Raw genomic sequence first — 22,713 nt, forward strand, 5'->3', positions numbered from 1 at the left:
ATGTGATATGATGGCATATAAATAGTCATTATGGAGTTTGCAGCCTACTAATTTATTATTTCTCTTGTATGCCGTGCCTCTTCCTTTTCAACTCATGCCCATGTACTCTAGACAAAGCTACTTTCTGCTCACTCCTTCTTTTCACTAAAATGAGAGTGGCCTGTGTCAGGGTGTCTTGTGTGTCATGATTGATGGCTGGCATCCTTTCTGTGAGTAAAGCCAATGATCTTAATGACTTCAGGAGTCTACATTGGAAACGTTTCTCAGCAGTGAAATTATTAACATATATTAATAATAACTAATTACATAGACTTTGAACCTGAAAGCAATGACAAGCTAGACAACTAGGTTTCCAGTTAAATTTTTTAAAAAGCTGATTGGACAGGTGGGTTTCCAGTTAATTGTTTTTAAAAAGCCTATGAGAAAATATATGTTTTGATGTGGTTATTTTCATTAAATAAATGGAGCAGTTCATTAAACAAAATGAGCAGTTGATCAGCTACAAGCAATGGACTTGCTTGCTCTGGGCAGAAATTAAGGCTCTGGTTTTCTTCCAGAAGCATCTTGAGATCACAGACACTTCAGAGTTAGATGGTCAACTCAGAGAGCAATACCCTGCACTTTTGAGACAGTCTTGCTTGCTTACTCCTTACTTTCTGGAGGAGGAGAAAGAAAAGAGGGTGTGTCCCTGGATACAGCCCTTCCTGAATGTTGACTCCTGTGGCAGCTTCTCAGTGGTGTGGCCTGTGAGGAGTTTCCCCAGCTGCTTTAGGGAGCGTGGCAGCCCAACTGTAATCAGTTCTGCTGACCCTTCCCCTCCTCCCTGTGCCCCCAGGCCCTGCCCTTAGCCTCTCCCCTCCAGGGAAAGAGGTTCCACATCTGTACCTGATTTAAGCACAGCCCAACTAAATGGAATGCTTACTCTCCCACATCAGGCCCAACCTATAAAACTCTTAGGCAATATTTTTAACTTCCTATTGGTTGAATTGATAATGAGTTTTTTGTTGTTGTTGTTGTTAGGGTTTTCTTTCTTTTTTTTATTTTTTATTTTTTTTTATTTTTCAGTGAGTTTTGTCATACATTGATATGAATCAGCCATAGAGTTACACGTATTCCCCATCCCGATTCCCCCTCCCGCCTCCCTCTCCACCCGACTCCTCTGGGTCCTCCCAGTGCACCAGGCCCGAGCACTCGTCTCATGCATCCCACCTGGGCTGGTGATCTGTTTCACCATAGATAATATACATGCTGTTCTTTCGAAACATCCCACCCTCACCTTCTCCCACAGAGTTCAAAAGTCTGTTCTGTACTTCTGCATCTCTTCTTCTGCCCTGCATATAGGGCCATCATTACCATCTTTCTAAATTCCATATATATGTGTTAGTATACTGTAATGTTCTTTATCTTTCTAGCTTACTTCACTCTGTATAATGGGCTCCAGTTTCATCCATCTCATCAGAACTGATTCAAATGAATTCTTTTTAACAGCTGAGTAATATTCCATGGTGTATATGTACCACAGCTTCCTTATCCATTCATCTGCTGATGGGCATCTAGGCTGCTTCCATGTCCTGGCTATTATAAACAGTGCTGCGATGAACATTGGGGTGCACGTGTCTCTTTCAGATCTGGTTTCCTCGGTGTGTATGCCCAGAAGTGGTATTGCTGGGTCATATGGCAGTTCTATTTCCAGTTTTTTAAGAAATCTCCACACTGTTTTCCATAGTGGCTGTACTAGTTTGCATTCCCACCAGCAGTGTGAGAGGGTTCCCTTTTCTCCACACCCTCTCCAGCATTTATTGCTTGTAGACTTTAGTTTTAAGGTAATAGTATTTACTGAGTCCTGTGGAAGTTAAGACATTTTTTTTTCAAATGACCCAAAAATCTGTTGAGGAAGAAGAAACTCTTTTAAATGTCCACATGAGATATTTGCAGTCAATGAATCTAGAAGGGCTAGCACAGATGACCTGGGGTAACTCCCACATTAACCATGGCCCATGGGCTACAGCTCTGCTCACTAGACTCTTAGTGTAGTTCTCGTCTTCATTCAGCAAACATATGAGTTCCTACTGGGCATCAGTTATGGGAATAATACTGAACAAGACCACATGTTTCCTGCTTCAGGCAACAGAGCCCAAAACATAGACAAGTCACCTAGCAGATTAACAAAAAGAATGGAGGATCTAACGGCATCTGGGAGGAGCACTTAGTCCTGTCCCAGTGCTCTAGAGCAGTCCAACGGAATTATAATGTGAGCTAAATGTGTTTGTTATTTTCGTTTGTCTGGTAGGCATATTTTAAAAATAAAAAGAAACAGTGAAATTTAATAGTATCTTTTGCTTAATAAGTACATCCAAGATAAGTATATCCAAAATATCCAAAGATAAAATATATCTTAAAAAGTATCTTTTCAATATATAATCAACATTTTCAGTTTATTAACAAAACATTTTACATATTTTTCCTATTAAGTCTTTAAAATATGGTGTCTATTTTACAGTTACAGCACACCTCGTTTCAAACTCACCACTTTTCCAGTGTTCAGTAGCTATATACGGTGAGTAGCTACCATAATGTCCAGAGCAGGCTGATAGAATGTTTCTTGGAGGATGAACTATTAAGCCAGAAGGATCATACCTCTGCTGGGAAAATGAATGGACAGTTAGAGAAGGCTTCCAGGCTTGAGGGGCCAGAAAGCTTAAACACTCAAAGATAAGAGAAGGCACATACCTTTCAGGAAAATTCACTGTAACTTCTCTTGGAGTAGAGGGGTTGCCTTGTATGGGGATTCAGAAGTTAGCCATAGGCGTGGGTTGGAGAGAATGAACATGAGTTTGGTTTTAGATGTGCTGAATGTGAGTTGCCTGTGGACAACTCAAGTGGAGATGGGAGATGGTAAGAACTACAGGAATTTCAGAAGCCCCACTGTGGACTGGACTAGAGTGCAAAAGCTTCCAAAAGGAAGCGAGAATTTAACCAGCATTTTAAAGGATGGCTAAAGCCAATACCTTGTACCCCACATGGGGTATAGGTTCCATTGAATTGGAGTTTTAACTTTTAGTCATTCAACACAGAGGAACAGACACAGCAAAGTTCATCATTAGAACCATCACAAGGTTAGATACACCAATTCATCCTGTATGTTTCCTGCACACCTCATTATCTTCTGTATACAAAGTAGGGCTTCTTGCTGGAATGGAATTTGTACGTAGGATGCCAGAGATTTTATTGGAATATTTATATTCTAATCTTTCATGAAACAAAGGTCTATTTTCCGTGCTTTATTGGAATTGTGTGAATTTTAAGTTTTTAAGAAAGAGCATTCACTGAAATACACCATTTTTGTTGTATATTTTTATGGCCCAAGTCTAAGTCAACTATATTAAATTTAAGCATCACACTTTTTAGTCTTTTTCATCCAAACTGTCTTTAAGTTTTTTTTTTATAAATTATCCAAATTTATATGTGAACTTATGGTATGGAATCTGCATATGGGAAAAATTAAATTTAAAAAAGAAGTTTAGTGGGGTGAGGGAAGCCAATGAAATAACTTTCTATACCCATAAAAAATTAAATGCATTTATTTGAAAGGGCCAAATACTCCCCAGCGTCTTGGAAACTTTTCTGTTATGATCTAGCAACCGGTAAGAGTAGTATGGAGTCACAGTTGCAAAAGTATTGAATCATGGCACTGGTAGAATGATAACTAATGCTGAGCATGAGAACATATAAGGGATGAATATGATAGTTTACAAAACATTTGACTTTGTCTCCTTTCCAGAGGCAATGACAGAAGGTGTATATTTTTACTCCGTCCTTAAAAATTGATGAACATAAAGGTGGAAATTTTAAAAGAAAGAAAAAAGTTAATTGCTTACAAAAGGCAATTAACTGCCTCTTTTTCCTGCTGGGTCCTTGGAGCCCAGCTAAGACTGTAAAATACCAGATGAATGGGGCTGCTGGAGCAGAAGGAGAAATACACAGCCCATAAAGCAGCGTGCCAATGGCTGTGTTTCTGGGTTGTTTGCATTGGAAAGGGCACGGACTGAGCTCTTTGTCTCTGCTATGACTTGGAAGTAAAGATTCACCAAGGATTCGTAGTGCTCATATTATGTATTTTATGGCTGCAATTCATTATGGAGACTCTTGTAAAATCCCAGTCAAACAAAATGGCTGTAAGAGCCATTTTTTTGTTTTGCTGCCAATAGGACCATTTGGTTTCCGCTAATTTCATTACAGGTATAATCAGATGTTTGCTTATTGCTCTCAGTAATTTCACTGTCCTAAATACCACAGCCTCAATCGTGCCCTAGAAAAACTCCAGAGTAGAGTTTCACTCAGCTCTATTCATTGAGCTCCAAGTTTAGGCAAATCCTTACATTGGTGGTCCATGGGTTCCTGGGATATAAGGAGGTTGGAACGTGTTACAGAACTGTATCTGTGTAGGATATAGGGTCACTTATGACATAAAGTGAATGACACCACCTGCACTCGTACTCCTGGGTGGCCCTGCTGATCGTACTCTCTTCACGTGTCTCTCTCTCACCACCACCTATTCTCTTGCAACATAGGAGCTCGAGAAGTGATGTCCAGAAGGTGCTCATTACTCTAGAGCAGATATTGGCACGTTTTTTCTCCAAAGATCCAGATAGTAAATATTTTAGACTTTGCAGGCCACATGGTCTCTGTCACATTGCTCCGCTCTGCCATATTTGTATCAAAGCAGCCAAAGACAATACATAAATCAATGGGCATGGCCATATTCCACTAAAATTTCATTTATTAATACAAAGCAGGCAGTGGGCCAAGCCCATGAACTGTGCTTTTATGAACCGCTGGTGTGGGGAACAGAGAGCAGAGACAGCTCCGCTGGGTGTTCGAGGCTGGCCTCCATTTTGAAGGGTTCTAAGAAGATGGATACGATTTCTCTAGGGATACCTGTTTTCAATCAACTTTGTTCTTGGTTGCTTTCAAATTGTTTTATGGGTAAGTTTCCTGTCAATGGGTTTTGTAAAGAATTCGACTGCCAACGCAGAAGACATGTGTTCAATACCCAATTCAGAAAGATCCCACTTGCCATGAGCAACTCAGCCAGTGCACCACAACTGTTGAACCTGTGCTCTAAACCCCAGGAGGCACAATTGTGGAGCCCACACGCTGCAACTACTGAAGCCTGGAAGCCCTCTGCACCAAGAGAAGTCCCTGCAATGGGCCTGCACAGCGCAACTAGAGCGGAGCCCCAGTCTATGCAACTAAAGAAAAACCTGTGCTGCAATGAAGACCCAGCACAGCCTAAATAAATATTCAAAAATAAAACTTGTCTAATAAAAAACATATAGATCTTTCCCACCTGCCAGTCTGTACACTTTGTAAACAATTGTCCTCCATGTGGAAATAATCACTGCATGATATAAGGACATTAAATGCTTATCATCTTCCTAGTATTTTCAGCTCATTTCTTCTGAATGACACATCTTGGGAGGTACATGGTGGTTTTTGTCTCACTTTATAAAGTGATGGTGTTTGGACATAACTGTGTAGCAGAGCTTACATGTGGCCATTACTTGAGATAGGACAAGGATTTTCTGGGTCTTTCTCTGTGTTCGGTGATAACATGTCTGCCTTTGGAGCAGAGAGAATGAAAAATATGAATGAACTCCAAATTGAAGCTGGGGAAGATGCACCAAAACCAAGCAAGCCTCAGAGTGTTACTATGGGCAATATTTTGAATCACTTTTTTTCCTTTAGGATCTTCACAGTTGTTTTAGGCACCCCCCAGTCCCCAAAAATAAAGAAAAGTAGTAGGCATGCTCTGAGTGACAGCTACCTTTTCTCAAGTGTATCTGTTCATGTGCTTTTGCATCTTGTGTTCTCCATAGCCTTACCTGTTTTGGATAACCTTGATAATGTGTAGATAATGAGAAATCTCGGGCCATCATGAATTGCCCTTTTCTGCAGTTAGTATCATGAACACTTTTGTGGGTTCTGTATTCACTGTTAAGCAAAATGAAGAGAAGCCATGAAACTGCATAGTGCATTCAGACCTGTGACAGGGAAAGGTGATGGTCATGGAAATTCAATAACAAAGCCATGCATCTCTGTATGAATTGGTGTTAAGTGAAAAGCCACCAGAAATCTTCCTAATTTTAGGTAAAAATTGATGCTTGCCCCTTGGAAGGAAAGCTATGACAAACCTAGACAGTATATTAAAAAGCAGAGGTATCACTTTGCCAACAAAGGTCTGTATATATTCAAAGCTATGGCTTTTTCAGTAGTCATGGTGTGCTGAAGTGTGCTCTAACCCTCTGGCTTCCCGTGTTAAGGGTATCAGCAGGTGCAGTCTAAACACATTTACAGCAGGTGCAGTAAATAAAGGAATCTCCAGCAGACACTGAAATAGCAAACCTAAAACAAGCATATTTTCAATTGAAAAGAGACACGTTTTAGCTTGGAAAATGAATGGCCTTTGATGGTTTAAAAATGTGTATAAGGCTACAATAGTGGTGGATATTATTAGGTATCATACCTCTTCATATTTAAACCATCTTGCAGCATCACATTTGAAAATCCTAAAAAAATCAGCACGTCATACTCTTCCTGCAAGCCCCCCAAAATCTTGATTTGCATTTTGGAAAGCTGCCAGTCTAGCAAGTTTTTCATTACAGCTTTAGACTGTCGGCATGTTATTTGAAACACCACTCATCTATATAGTGGCCCTATTTAGAAGACAAGATCAATGGTTCAGAGGTTTAAAACTCCCCATAAATATTCAGGTAGGTGATGGATTGAATTGTAATGTTCTACCTTTGGGTCAAATGCTGTGGAAAATAGGAATCTTGTTCACTTCCCTTGAGTGGTGAACTGTTACCCTCTTGCAAAAACAGTTTTGTGGAATTTGTGTGTCTGGGTATATTCCCATCCTGTTAAAGATAATGGCATTTGAAGAAAGAGACATGTTTAGTTGATGGAGGTGAACATTTTGGAACTTGACAGGACCTCATAAATCATCTAATCCAGCACCTTCATTCTGTGGATCAGAATTTCGAGGAACTGAAATAGAAATGATTTTCCAAGGTGCCACTGTAATCAGAGGTCACCTAACTATGGGCGATGGGCCAAATACAAATTTGGGTGGATAAGGAACATTTTCTTGGAACACAGGGTGTGCCTGTTAGTTTGCACATTGTGGCTACTAGAGTTGAATAAATGCAACAGAGACCACATGACCCTCGAAGCTGAAAATATTTGTTGTCACCTCTTTACAGGAAATGTTTCTGACTCTCTGCGACCCCATGGACTGTAGTCCACCAGGCTCCTCTGTCCATGGGATTTCCCAGGCAAGAATACTGGAGTGAGTTGCCATTCCCTTCTCCAGGGGATGTTTCAACCCAGGGATTGAACCTGTGTCTCCTGTACTGCAGGCAGATTCTTTACCGCCATGCCACCTGGGAAGCCCATTGTTTGTGAATCCCTGCTGTAAATTGTAGACTTAGAACTTGTTTGCCTGCCTTCTAGGCCAGTGTTCTTTTAAACCCTTTTTTACTTTTAGTTCCCAAAGGGTATATATATCATCATAGCATTTTCTTCTTCTCTTCCTTCAATTTTATAATCTCTTTCTTTTTGTTCCTGCTGGTACCTAATTGAAGATACTTTTTAAGTATTATTTAATTATCTTACCCAGAAAGGAAAAAAAAAAAAACTTGATCAAGAGATAGTTCTGAGATATACTTTTAATATAGGATTCTAAAATGTATTAAAGAAAACTAAGAATATTAAGAAAACTACAGTCCAGATAAGCACATACTTTGTTTTTTTTTTTTTGTTTTATTTTTTTATTTTTAATTTTTTATTTTTCAGTGGGTTTTGTCATACATTGATATGAATCAGCCATAGAGTTACACGTATTAAGCACATAGTTTGTATGTTCATCCATAAAAATTTTTAAATGATCTGAATATTTCTGCATTCCTCGACAAATAGCACAAATATAATGTTCAGAATGAAGAGGTAACTCAGAAGATGTCTGAATTTTTTTTGTATACGTTTCATGAAAAAGCTCCCTGGGAAGCCAGTTGAACTTGGTTGAGCTTACTGAGTAGCTTTATTAGGTCATGAATCATCTATGAATAAGTCAGATATGAACATGAATGCTGCCTCTCAAAATGATGAGTGTTTGCAAAAGTGTTTCCACAACACATTTGAAAATTAGATTAGGCCATTTGGTAAGGGGCAGCCAATGGCTTTCATTCCTCCTGTGATGATCATTCAGTTCTTAGACATGACACATTTGCTGGGTCTGGAGAGCGTGCTCAGTTTCCATATTCTAGCTCAGAGTGAAAGAGTGGGTCCGAGATGAAACAGGAAATGTATTTAATTGTCAGTGTGGAGCAAATAGTTGCCCCTGAGGTCTAAATGGAGAAGAGTAAGGTAGACTTCTCTGTCTCCTGATGCCTGAATTTCCTAACATGGAACTCATATCTCAGGAGCATGAATAGACTCAGGGCCCAAGGCCTCGACCATGCCTAGGTAGGATGCACCGTGATGCCCGCCTTCCTCATCAATGATAACCTCCCCTATCTGCTTGTTCTAGCTGTGCAGAAAAGCCCTCAAAAACAGCTTTTGCATGATTAATTGAATAAATGAATGTAGCATCATGAGGGCACTTGGTGCTTGAAAGAGAGACAGAGTGGTCAGACTGTGTTCTAGCCCAGAGAGTAAGATCTGTGCTCTAGGGTTGTGACATCAGATGCAAAGCCAACCCCAAAACCTTGCAGCAAGGCATCGATCCAAACATCAGTGGATGTTTGCTGATTGACCTCACGGGTCTCTCAGGTTTAGCTGTACAATGAACTGTTTGTCCACTCAGTCGGGCCATCAGCTAAACCCAGCTGTCCTGTTTTTTCAAGAGATTCCTTTGCCCGCTCAGATCTTTTCTTGGAAGAGGAAGGACAAAGGGACAGATGAGTATCTCTCGTTCTCCAGCAAGTGTGAACAACTTCGTCTGGCGGTGCCCAGTCCCCTGGCATATCGAGACATCCGTGAGGGACTTTTGATTCCAAACCCCTGTTTTGGCGCCTGCTACATGCCCGTGCAGGTCCTCCTTGCCCAACCCGCCCTAATAACCAGAGAGTGAGGCCTCTCATCCCTGACTGACCCATTTCCTCACCTTCAATTCTAGGACAATTGTTGGGTTATTAATTTATGTTCCATCTTCAACTCTGCCCTTTGAAAAATCCAGGAGTCTTTGGGGGCACTGTTCCAGCTGCCTATATTTGTGGTCCTTGCCCAAAAGACTCTAACTAAACACATGTCAGCTCAACTCACAGACAGTATCAGGTGCAATATTACCATTTCCAGGCACTGTGTGAACTCCTGGAGTAGTGCTTAAACAAGTTCTGGTGTGATTTCTCAACAGTGGCCGTTATTGATGGATGTTGAAGGAAAAGTGTACATCCTCTTTTCTCAAGTGTTGAAGTTAGGATAACTTTGCACTCTTAAAACATTATTCAATAAAGGGACAGAATAACTGAATGCTTAGTGTAAGGCTTCATTGGATTCCGAATCAAATCCCCAAAAACCTATGAAAGAACCTTATTAGGATAATTGGGGAAATTTGAATATGGACTATATTTTAGATAGTATTATATCAATATTAAGGCTTCCAAGGGGGCACTAGTGGTAAAGAACCCGCCTGCCAATGCAGAAGACATTAGACATGCAGATTCGATCTCTGGGTCCGGAAGATCCCCTAGAGAAGGGAATGGCAATCCATTCCAGTATTCTTACCTTGAGAATCCTGTGGACGGAGGAGCAAGGTTGGCTGCAGTCCATGGGGTCACAAAGATTCAGGCAATGACTGAAGCAACTTAGAGCGGCACAACACATAACAAAGTTAAATTTGACTGTGATACGGTATTGCCGTTTTAAAGCAGAATATCCTTTTTCTTAAGAGAGATGCTGCAAGGATTTGGGGCTGAAATGTCCCTCTCTCTATTGGTTCAAGAAAACATTTTACAAATTAAAACAGAGACAGCGGGCGTAAAGAAAGTAGCAGAAGGGGAGGGGCGAAACCCAGTGTTGCACAATAAGTTAAAGAAGGTTGATGAACCTAGGTCATTGTTCCTCCTCCTCCCCACCGTTGCTACTTGAGGCCGGATCATTGTTTTCCTTGTTGTCTGACCATCCTGTGCACTGTGGGATGTGTAGTGACATCCTTGGCCCCCACCCAGTAGATGCCAGTAGGACACCACCACCACCCACTGCAAGGACCAAAAGATGTCTCCATCAATGGCAAATGCCCACTGGGGGACACCATCGCCCCTCCTGAGGACCACTGCTCTAGGTGAAGTGTACAAGGATGACTGTCAGACTCCACGTTCGCAAAATGAGCAAGTGGTGGAAGAAACATTTTGGTAGCGCTTCGGAACTTGTCCTCAGTGAAGAGTCATTTCCAACTAAGCGAAACTTGACCTAGAAAAATGAAAACAACCTTCTTTCAAGGACACTGATCGAGGTTTTAAGACTTAGCAGTAACGAGGCTAGATTTAAGCCCTTTGATTTTGATCTGGAGAGTCTGAGTTGCAGTTTTGTCTACACAAAGCAGGAGGCTCTGAGGAATGCCAAGGCAGCAAGTTCCTACAGAGCCTGGTGCTGCCTACGTGGCTACAGCATCTGTAGAAATTCTGGACCTGCCTAGTCACTGTCACATGACTCCTTTCGGAGGATGCCCCAGAGTTTGAGTGGTGTTCATTCATTTATTCATTCATTCGTTTGTTCACACTAATGGTGCTATAAATCAGTTTCAATGTGCAATTCTGCACTCAGTGCTGATGCAAAAAGTGATTGTGATGGGACTTCCCTGGTGATCCAGTGATGAAGAATCTGCCTTCCAATGCGGGGGATGCAGGTTCAATCCCTGGTCATTGACCAGTTTCCACATGCCACAGGGCAACCACTAAGCCCATGTGCCACAACTAAGACCTAACAGGCAAAAATTAATAATTTAATTTCTAAAAACTTATTTTAAAAAAGTGTGATTTTGGTTCCCATCACGTAGAGTGTGGGCTTATCAGCCAATGCTGAATTCAGAGGCATATCCTATAAGGTCCCATGTCTATACATTTTCTCTGCAGAGACATAAATCTCACACCCACAGCCATTCAAGCACAGAAGGTTACACCAATAAGTTATATTATTGCTTCCATGCATTTATGTTTCCCCTCCAAAGCAATGATAAAATGACTATTTCCATACCACAATTTGTAGCCCTTAGTAAACCAAGTCTACAGGCAACCCACTCCAGTATTCTTACCTGGAGAATTCCATGGACAGAGGAGCCTGGTGGGCTACAGTTTATGGAGCAGCAGAGTTGGACACGAGTGAGTGACTAATACACACAGTAAACCAAATGTAGCAAGACAAGTCTGTTTACAAACAATATAGGTTGCATATCTACCATTACTAAGTTCAGTGTAGATTCCAGGGACCTAAACATGAAGGAGACACACCCATGTCTTAAGGAAATCACAACTGGCCAAGGGATTTGGCAGACTATCCTGAGAAAATTCCAATTCAAGGTGGTAAGGCTAATGAGAAGAGGTGAAGTTGCAATGACTGTATTAAGAAATAAGTGTTTATTGAGCGCCAACTAAATGCAACAGGTAGAAATCAAAATCATATAAACTCTGAAGAGCTGATGATTTAGGAAGACATGTATTCACATCATTATTGGTAATTAGACAAGGTAGATGGTACCTCGGTTGTGCAAACAGTGGCTTCCCATGAGTCAAGAGATGCGAGGTCATGATTTCAGGGCAAGGGATTCGGGGCCTGCTTTCTGCAGTTGTTCATTCCCTAGACATTTGAAGAAGGCATCTATTTGGGACAGATAGGGAGAGGTTAGAGAAATTGAGTGAGGGAAGAAGAATGTTTAGCATGAACTAAGACGTGGAAATGTGAACCTGGGAAACATGTATTCAGGGAATGTAGGTTAGTTAGTTTAAAATTTGCAGCATAGTCTTAGACATAGTCTTAGTAGATTACTAGGGTGGAAAAACAGATCTCTGTCAGGTGATTGGGGCTGTTTATTTTCTGTATTAATGAGTCTGGCTTTCACTATCTATTTTGTTCACTATGTATTCCAAGCACCTGAAACAACAACTCGTGGTACATACTAGGTCCTCAGCATTTGTTTTATGTGTTACTTACCTCTCCCCTTCCCCAACTTTCACTCTAGCTGCCTGCAGACAGGGAACTATGGTGTTTTTTGTTTGTTTTGGCCGCATTGCATGGCATGTGGGATTTTGGTTCCCTGACCAGGGATTGAACCCTGCTTTGAACCATGCACGCTGCATTGGAAGCATGGCGTCTTAACCACTGGACCAGTAGGAAAGTTACTGGGAGCTGTGGTTTTAATGCATAAGATTCTGGGCCAGGAGCATCACGTACCTTGTGTTCCTTTATGAGTATGTGTGTATGCTAAGTTGCTTCAGTCGTGTCCGACTCTTTGCAACCCTATGGCCTGTAACCCACAAGACTCCTTGGTCCATGGGATTCTCCAGCAAGGATACTGTAATGGGTTGCCATGTCCTCCTCCAGGGGAGCTTCCCTACCCAGGGATCAAACCTCTGTCTCATGGCAGGCAGGTTCTTTACCACTATCACCACCTGGGAAGCCCTTTATAAATGCAGTTCACATTGAACTGGGATTCCCATGTGGAATTTGTGAATTTGGGGACTTTGTAAATTCATGTAGAATCATCTTTTGTTCATTCTTCTCACTCCCTCTCTGCTTCCTTTACCTTAACCCACATTACTCGTCAGCCTTGAAGGTCATCTGCTTGCATGCTTTGTGAAATTAGGAATTCTGTCGTTTTTTTTGGATACCCTGCCACCAAAATAAATGACGAAGAGCTTTAAGTCTTATAATACCATATTTAGCACTCTATAACTTGGGTTATTCTGAAAATTATCTTCCTGAGTCCAAAGAGATGAGGACCCAAATCAAATTCTGGGTCACGTTTTGTTTTATTGGATTTGTATAGAGTCATTCTGTGTCAGGGATGAATAACTGAATAGCTGTAGCTTAGGTTATCTCATGTCTGAAATGAGCATTGAAATTCATTTCTCCACATCAGGTTCAAAGGATACAGCTTCATCCTAGCCACTGACTCTAAGTATTGCCAGGTATATGAGGAAACACATGAGTTGAGTGTTAGTCGCTTAGTCATGTCTGACTCTTTGTGACCCCATGGACTATAGCCCACCAGGCTCCTCTGTCCGTGGGATTCTCCAGGCAAGAATACTGGAGTGGGTAGCCATTCCCTTCTTCAGGGGATCTTCCTGACCCAGGGATCGAACTCAGGTCTCCCGTATTGCAGGCAGATTCGTTACCATGTGAGCTACGAGGGCTGCCCAGCTGAGTTGAAGTTACACTTAATTATGGCATAGTTTGCGTAAGAGAGAATTTGATCGGGAAGCCTCGGGGTTGACTCCTGGACACTCACTGTATTAGTTGGGTTTGGGTGGCCTCTGCCCTCCTCTATTTCCATCCCTAGTACATTCTACATAAAACACAACACACGGTCTCCCAACAAGATTGCCAGGCCTGTTTCAGTCCAGTGAAGAAAACCTGTGCCTCCATCAAACATTGGGCAAGTCTTACCTTCTCTCTGTACCTCAGTTTCTTCCTCTTTAAAATGGAAACACTAATGCTTTGGCAGGCATTCTGTCGATGCATGCTGAGACAGGCTTGTGAGTATCTAAAGTAATTATGTATATACAAGTGCTATTTAAACTCCTGTCAAATACAAAAGTTATTTCCATTACTATCATGACTACCTCCTAGAACACTACTTACCCTTTGATGAGACTGTTCTAAATGAGGCCAGCTCTGCAGGGCTTTTTGTATCTCATCTATCAGGATAGCATCACTGTGAACTGGATATCATTACTTCCGTTTCACTTGGAAGACCTGAAAGGCCAAGTAATTCACCCAAGGCCATAAAGCTATTAAGTGGCCATGTGAATTCTGATGTAAAGCTAGATTCTCTCTGATGTAAAGATCCATTCTGCTTATCATAATTCAGCTTTTCGTGGAAACACTGAGAAGGCTTTTTTCCCCCCACTAAATTATGTTGAACACTCGCCTATGTCAAATACCATGCTAAGAACTGTACATTCATCACTTTGTTTATGCTTGGCAAGTATGGGCACTCCTGTCATTTGGGCTGGATCATTCTTTGTGATGGGGCCATCCTGATCCTGTGCCTCGTAGGATTTTGAGCAGTGTCCTCGGCCTCTACCCACTAGATACCCGAGGGAACTCCCCCCTCCCTTGGTTAAGGGGAACATTGTGGGAGACCAATTCTATTTTACAGGTGAAGAAATTAAGATGCAAAGAATTAAGAGTCCAGAGTCACAAAGCTAGTAGGTGGCAGAATTTGAATATATCTGATTTGGAATTTGGGAACAAGACACCCATCACCTCTCCCCTATTGTGTGCCTTTTTCTGATGCTGAGGTGTGTTTCTGCAGGTGCTTGCTAAGAAACTGCCTACTCCCAGAGGAGATTTGCCATCAAGATTTGGTCCAGGGTTTAGTGGCATGCACCCAGGAGGTGACCATGGGTTGCTTCCAACCATGGTCTCATCATAAATAGTTCTACAGCTTTGTCTATACTCATCATAGCTGCTCTGACTTCTTATGAAATATGAAGGTCTTTTTTGTCCTGGACAGTTTCAATCTGTCGCAAATATAACATAAAGTTGCAAACCAGTTCAGTCAGTTGCTGGAAGTTTCTGGGGTGATTTAAATAGCCCTGACAATGTAGGTCGCTATTTTTACGGCTGAGCTAAGTGTTTGAAAGTGGTTCACACAGCCCTGCTCTTAGGTTGAAGTCACAGAACATCAGAGTTGTAAGGAATCTCAAGGCCTAGCCTGAGCCAAGTGGAAATTGACCCTCAGCACCATGAATCCACATACACGCACATGATTCCTGGTTTAAACAAAAAATCCTTTCTGATATTTTTTTCTAGTTCTCTTGAACTCATCCACTTCTGACCTCAGAGGACGGTATAACTGGTTAGTGTCAGGTCCTTCCTACCCTGTTCTTGCCAGGCTGGAAAAAAGTAGATGGCAGAGCCTTTCACTCTTCTGCTGTTCTGAGGGTTAGGTAGAAATTTATTTAGCAAAGATTTATAGCACGTCCTATAATATGTGCCAGGCAGCATACTGAAAGCCTTCCAGAATGCATTTGTGACCCCACGATATGGTCCTATTACTGCCATTTTATATAGGAGGGACTGGGATTAGGGTTTTAGAGAGGTTGAATAACTTGAAATTATGGCAAATGTCAGAGCCTGGATTGAAGAAAGTGTGATTGTAACTCAGTGGTTCTTAAACTGAAGTGGGCACCAACATTGCATGGAGGCTGGTTCAACAGAAATTGCTGAGTCAGACCCAGCCCCAGAATTTGGGGTTTAGTAGATCTTGGATCCTGCCCAAGGAATTGCATTTCAAAGAAATTCATGGGTGATGCTGCTGCTATTGCTGGTCCTCAGACCAGTGAACCTGCTGCTCCTGTTTACATTCTCTTGACCGCCACACCCTCCCTCTTCTGTGTCTACTGAGCTAAATAAAAAATGGTAGAATTACCTTGGGTCATAGCGGCCATCTTGGCATATGAAATACCGATTTTTCCAATATCAAGATTTCTCCAATATCTTGGCATTGGTCCAGGCATGTGACGTTTACAGTTTCCCTCATGTTGTTCCGTGTGTAGCAAGCCTTCCCAAACTTGCCTGATATAAGCGGCACTTACCAAACTTGAGTGGGCATATGAATCACCTAGGGCTACTGATAAAATGCAGATTTTGCGATTCACACAAAGACCCGGGAGAAATTCATGCTGATGGACTTCAGCCCAAACTTTGAATAGTAGCAACTAGTCAAGCAAGTATTTCCCAAACTTCATTCTTGCCAGGTAAAACATCGAATCTCAGTTCAATTTGAATTTTCAATAAATATGAAGTAATTATCTTTTAATTAACTATGTCCCAAATGTTGCATGGGATGTACTTATACTAAAAACTATTCAATTTCTATTTGAAATTCTATTTAAGTGGGTATTTCTGCTTTGTTGTTTTTTAGTCACTAAGTCGTGTCTGACTCTTTACAACCCCATGGACTGCAGCACACCAGGCCTCCTTCTACCTCACGACCTCGCAGAGTTTGCCCAAGTTCATGTCCATTGCGTCAGTGATCCTATCCAACCATCTCATCCTCTGTTACCCTCTTCTCCTTGGGCCTTCAATCTTACCCGGCATCAGGGTCTTTTTCACTGAATCAGCTGTTCGAATCAGGTGGCCAAATTATTGGCGCTTCAGCTTATTTTGTTTGGTGCTAGTGGTAAAGAACCCGCCTGCCAATGCAGGAGACACCAGAGACGTAGGTTCAGTTCCTGGGTTGGGAAGATCTCCTGGAAGAGGAAATGGCATCCCACTTCAGTATTCTTGCCTGGCGAATGCCTTGGACAGAGGAGCCTGGCGGGCTATGGTCTATAAGGTCAGAAACAGTGGGACATGACTGAAGCAACTTAGCACTTAGCACTAGCAACTCTACCTGAAGATAAGAACCATCGGAACTAGTTTCAACACTCACTCATGGATTCCTGTTCGCAATTCAGACCTGCTGAATCATAATTTTTAGAGCCTACTCAGTATTCAGTCCTGCTGCTAAGGTCAAGTTCAATCAGAAAGATTCTTGACCATGATATTTTAGCCTCTTTGATATTCTAAGAGAATCTGGGTGTTCATTGATTTGAAGGGCTAGAGTAGGGTTTGCAGATAAAATATGGGATACCCAGTTAAATCTGAATTTCAGATAAATGATGAATGTAACTTTTTAGTGTAAATATGCTTCAAATATTATACGAGATCCATCGATGCTAAAAAATTGATGTTTGTGTGAAATTCACATTTAACTGGGTGCACTGTGTTTTTCAGTCACTAAATCTGGCTGGAGGAGTCCTTGCAAATAAGCTGGATGGGGCCTGCCTCCATGCCAGCAGCTGAGCAGAACCACATGGTTCCTTCTTACAGGACAATTAGCCTCCATAGAGGGAGTCAAGAGAACCTTTGAAGCTATTAGGTCTTTGCATCAGAAAAGTAAGGCCTCATTCAGAGAAGAGGTATTGTAAGAGACAGTGGCTGACTATTTTTCTGGGCTCCAAAATCACCGCAGATAGTGACTGCAGCCATGAAATTAAAAGACACTCCTTGGAAGGAAAGTTATGACCAACCTAGACAGCATATTAAAAAGCAGCGACATTACTTTGCTAACAAAGGTCCGTCTAGTCAAGGCTATGGTTTTTCCAGTGGTCATGTATGGATATGAGAATTGGACTATGAAGAAAGCTGAGCACCAAAGAATTGATGCTTTTGAACTGTGATGTTGGAGAAGACTCTTGAGAGTCCCTTGGACTGCAAGGAGATCCAACCAGTCCATCCTAAAGGAGATCAGTCCTGAGTGTTCTTTGGAAGGATTGATGTTGAAGCTGAAACTCCAATACTTTGACCACCTAATGCGAAGAGCTGACTCATTTGAAAAGACCCTGATGCTGGGAAAGATTGAGGGCAGGAGGAGAAGGGGATGACAGAGGATGAGATGGTTGGATGGCATCACTGACCTGATGAACATGGGTTTGGGTAGACTGTGGGAGTTGGTGATGGACAGGGAGGACTGGCGTGCTGCAGTCCATGGGGTCGCAAAGAGTCGGACACGACCGAGAGTCTGAACTGAACTGAACTGAATATATCTTATTTGACAGAATGTTGTTTATAGTAAAATTCAGTCTCCTTATAGCTTTTTACTATAATCCTGTACTTTACATGTAAATTATATTAGGAAGCCAGTGTATTTTTGTTAGTGATTTAGAGTTTGCAGGAAAAAAAGAGAATGAGAGAAAAAAAACCAGTTTTTGTTTTTTAATAAGTTTTCTCCCTCTGGGAAAGATGAAGATTCTGATACAAGCTATGGTTTAGTAATCCAGAATAAATTGTTGCATTCTCTCCTTTCACTTAAAAGAATATTCCATGCGTCGTCTCCTATTGTACTTTTGCAAGAGGTTTTAACAACAGAATATACTCTGTTCATACCTTGAAGGGCTTGTTCCAAATAAGACCTCTAGTGCTCTGGAGAAATTGGTGGACTTATTTTAGCACCTCGTTGAGTGGGGCTGGGGGGTTGGGAGTGGAGGGGAGGGGAGCTCCATGAGTTCTCACTGCTGGCAAGCAGTTCAGGCTTCAAAAACCACCAGAGGATATTGCCCCTGCTGGCTTGTGCAGAGAAGGACAGAAACTTGGTATGTCTGTTCTTGTAATAGTCCCCAGGTGGGAATTAACCCTATGGTGGGCTCTGTGTTCAATTTGTGAACTCTTTTGCTCCCCACACTTTATGGAAGATGTGGGAAAACTGAAAAGGAAGTTAAAGAAAGGCAATCGAGGTGGTTAAAATTCTGCAAGCTAGTTCCTCTTCAGAAACCTTTCCGGAAGTGGGCTGGTTTCCCTTGGGTAGGAGCATTTGGTCAGGGTCAAATGTGTGGACGGGGTGGGAATAGGGTGGAACTGAGTTACCCTGCATCCTGTGAAAATTGTCCCCTCCTTACAGGCAGGTTGACGCCTCTGATTTGGATATTTACTGTGAGAGGCTTGCCATAGATGATTGTGCAAGTTGTGCATTGTACGAGGGGAGGGGGCGATTCTTTCTAATTATGAAGGGCTCCGGGTTCACTACTGAGACACTAACTGTGAGACTCTGGAGGTGTTCTTACCCAACCTCTAACACACATACACACTTTGTTCCCATCTATAATTGGCAGCCACCTAGAAGATCTAGTAAGCTATCTAGAGTGAGAAATATCGCCTAGAGCCAGGACAAATGGTGAAGGATGTTGGATGACATCCTAAAATGACATCATGTAAGTCCTTCCCATGGTTGGGCTCTAAAGGAGTCTCCCATGTTCCTGAGAGAACAATGGAATTCCTGCTGGTCCCAGGCAGAATTCAGTGATGCTTTGGAAACTGGACCCTAGGCCTCTGGTTAGCAATTGTCACCGAGCAATGCTGTTCATCACAGCTGCTTGTGATATGGAGTCACGTCCATGTTCCTCTTGCTCTTGGAAAGACAGGCTTCTAGAAAATTTTCTTTAACCTACGCTTTCATTTTGCTGTTGAGTCACATTTAAGGTGTGAACTAGAAAATGTAAAAGCTAATGTGTGTATTTTCACTGTAACATAAATGGAGAGTTTGTCTAAGGTTTTCTGACTCACCTTGACTGGAGTGTAGCTATAAGTGGAAATTTTGTAGTTTAGTCAGAGTTCAGAAAACTGAGGCTTGGAGTTATTTGTTTCAGATGTATAAAAATAGGAATTTATTTTCGTGTGTGCGTTTATATTGTGTTGTGATAACTGTTTCTTTGCCAGTCCATATGTGGTCCCAGGAGTGCCTAGTGTCATAGTAAGTGTGAACGTTCAAAATTGGCTTGTATGTCTTCAGGAGAGTTGCTTAATCTTTGTGAGCTATTCATCGTTTCCTCATCTTGTAAAACAAGATGTGTATACGTAAGGCTGCTTTGAGAAGCTAACAAGATACTATAAAGACAGATTGTGAGGCCAGTACATGACCTAAAAACGTCCCAATCGTTCATGTAGTCAGCTGAGTATACAACCCACAGCTGAGAGGAGCAAGTCCCGTGCCCCTTGTGGAATTTGTCAGAGAAGAAATTTCCAGGAGCCTGGTGTAATGATTTTTTTTTCCCTTCCAGCCACAGGACGAAGTCTTCAGGCTGGCCACCTCCCTCGGGAACCTGGGGCTTGAACCAGGTACCACCCTATGGATGGGAGATGACGGCAAACCGGGATGGCCGAGACTGCTTCATCAAGTAAGTTGAACACAATGCTCATGAACAGTGCCAACTTTGTCTTTTGGAACTTTTCTGTTTTGACCCTTGACTCCATAGAATTAACATTCTTAAATTGAGGACTCCTGGGCATTTGGAGGCCTTGACTCAATCAAATGATCGCCTAGGCCTTCCATATCTGGTGACATGAGGTTGCTTTGTTCTTGGGCTCATGCCGTTTTAGGCTGACAATACCCAGGGCAGCAGGTCCTCCTGGGCCAGAGCAAAAATGTATGTTATTGAATCTCAGGCCAGTTGTATTCATTGTCTGAGACAAGTGAATAAAGTTTGATATGGAGGGGTGTCATTTGGAAAGCCTTCTTAAAATGGTTAAGACAGGAATGTTACTGGTTCTTCTCTTACTAGAAAAATCATCAGAGAGGATTACATGCATTACAGGTTATACTGTAACTTTCTCCCACTAACATTGGTTATGGTTTTGGATATTTTGTGGTTCTTTTTTTTTTTAATTGTGCTAAAATATATATTACATACCAATTATTTAATTTATGTTTTATATATAATGGTTATGTTACATATAATGTAATGGTAAATTTTATTTAGCATTTTAAATACCTCTAGGTGTACAATTCAAGGACATGAACTATAGTCACACTATTTTTCAACTATCACCACTTTCATTTTCCAGATCTTTTTCATCTTCCCCAACAGAAACTTCTGTCCATATTAAATAGTAATTCCCTATTCCCCCTCCCCCTGGTACCTGGTATCTTATATAAGTGAAATCATACAATATTTGTACTTTTTTATCTGGCTTATTTTATTGTGCATAATGTTCTCAAGGTACATTCATGTTGTAGAATATCTAAAACCTCATTCCTTTTAAGACCAACTAATATTGGGTTGGCTAGCAGTTCGGGCTTCTGTGTAGGATCTTACTGAAAAACCCAAATGAAGTGTTTGGCCCACCCAATATTTAATTGTATGAACAGATCCCATTTTTTTAACCATTTATTTGTCTGCCATGATTTGAGCTGTTTCCATCATTTGGCTCTTGTGAATAATACTACTGTGAACATTAGTACCTGGAGGAGGGCATGGCAACCCACTCCAGTATTCTTGCCTGGAGAATCCCATGGACAGAGGAGCCTGGTGGGCTACAGTCCACAGGGCTGCCAAGAGTCGGTCACTACTGAAGAGACGTAGCATGCACACAAGAGCGTTAGTGCACAAGTATCTGTTTGAGTCTCTGCTTCTAATTCTTTTGGGTATATACCTGGGAGTGGAATTGCTGGATTATGTGGTACTTAGATGTTCAATTTTTTTCAAGAATAACCAAACTGTTTTTCACAGAGGGTATAGTGCTCTGGTTTTTTGCAGTTTTGTGAAAAAAGTGCTTATATTGCACCTCTTATAACAGCAAGAGGCCAGTCTGTTTTCTTCTCCAATCTAAGTGAAATATTCTTAAATATGAGAAATTAGTGAAAAAGATTTGAAATCACAAAGCACAGTTGGCCCTAGCCTAATAGAAGTGAACAGAGGTTGTAGGCCAAGGGGGAAAAAATGTTTCAACACCACAGACTTCACTGTTTGTTGCAGTCCAGCTGACAATGGACTGATTACCAAATATAGGATCCATGTGAGATAGGGGATCAGTTTTATAAAAACAGAAACATGTGCCACGATTGCTATTGAGTATTTGCTCTTGTGGATAGTCCAGCACATTTAGGTTAGGACTCCTGGCAGTAGCTTTGGAAAATCTCCTGTGTGTGTTGTCAGGGGAGAGGTCTTCTCTTGGGTCCTTCCTAAATAGGATGGTGAAGGAATCTCTCAGGAATCTTGAAGATATGAAGATAGGCCAGGAATTTTTAATACTCTAGATTGTTGTTCGCTAATTTCAACAGTTTGCCTGCATCCCTCATAATGGTAGAAAGATGATATTTTTTGATATTATATTATGCCATCTATTTCATAACATGGATGTGAATTTATGTAATTGGCACAGTTGAGGTGGCCTAAATGCGTTGACTCAAAACAATAAAAATTTCTGCCAAAGAACTGTAATTTTAAAAACACATGGGTTATGAATTTTGTGATGGTACAGCTCATTCTTCCCTAATTAAAATAGATTTTTCTTTGTCTATGGTTGGATTGAGACTCCTGTTCATTAGAGGCCAGTTGATCGATAGATGCAAACCCAAATGATGCCTTATTGGTCAGAGCTTCTAGGAACCCCAACTAGATCTACAGATATGCATTTCCATCAATGTCATTGACATTTTTAAGCGCCAGCCCAGGTGTCAATTTAACATTTACACTGGCCTAATGCCAGCTGTTGAAACATGAAGGAGCAGATCAGCAACTTTTTTAGAGAAGCCTGCACTGATTACTGAATGACAAGTTTTAAAACCAAAGTCACCGGTACCACTTGTCTAAATCCACAGAGCTTCTTCCTTGAAGAGTAAATTTACACAGTCTTCTCAAAGATACTGTTTGAAGATGTCAAAAATGGTATTTCTTTTGAAAGTCTTTGTTGTTTCTTTGCACTAATGAGTTTTATAGTTTGAGTTTTATAAATAATCAGAATCATTCTGAGTTTTTCTCTTACCTAGTGAGTGATGTTCTTTACAAAGAGATAATCTAATGACCACAGTTTCCAGGAGGCTGGTTTGCAGTATGAAGTGCAAAGTACTCATTAGTTTTAGAAGTTAGAAGATCAATTTGAAAACTAATCTATTATTAGTAATTAGCAGCTTTGCAGTTACTTTTCAACTCTGTTACATTTTCTCTTTAAAAG

At 41.3% G+C, this 22,713-nt stretch overlaps 1 protein-coding gene across 1 annotated transcript in view; it reads left to right on the forward strand.

Annotated features, from left to right (window-relative positions):
- Positions 1–22,713, forward strand: part of FRMPD4 (FERM and PDZ domain containing 4) — a 513,884-nt gene that overhangs the window by 309,398 nt on the left and 181,773 nt on the right. The window contains exon 2 of the mRNA XM_065915564.1: positions 19,821–19,937. Coding sequence (XP_065771636.1) covers positions 19,821–19,937 — 117 coding nt within the window. The remainder of the gene's footprint in view (positions 1–19,820; positions 19,938–22,713) is intronic.

This window comes from Muntiacus reevesi, chromosome X (genome assembly GCF_963930625.1).
Source record: "Muntiacus reevesi chromosome X, mMunRee1.1, whole genome shotgun sequence".
NCBI classification, from domain to species: Eukaryota; Metazoa; Chordata; class Mammalia; order Artiodactyla; family Cervidae; genus Muntiacus; species Muntiacus reevesi.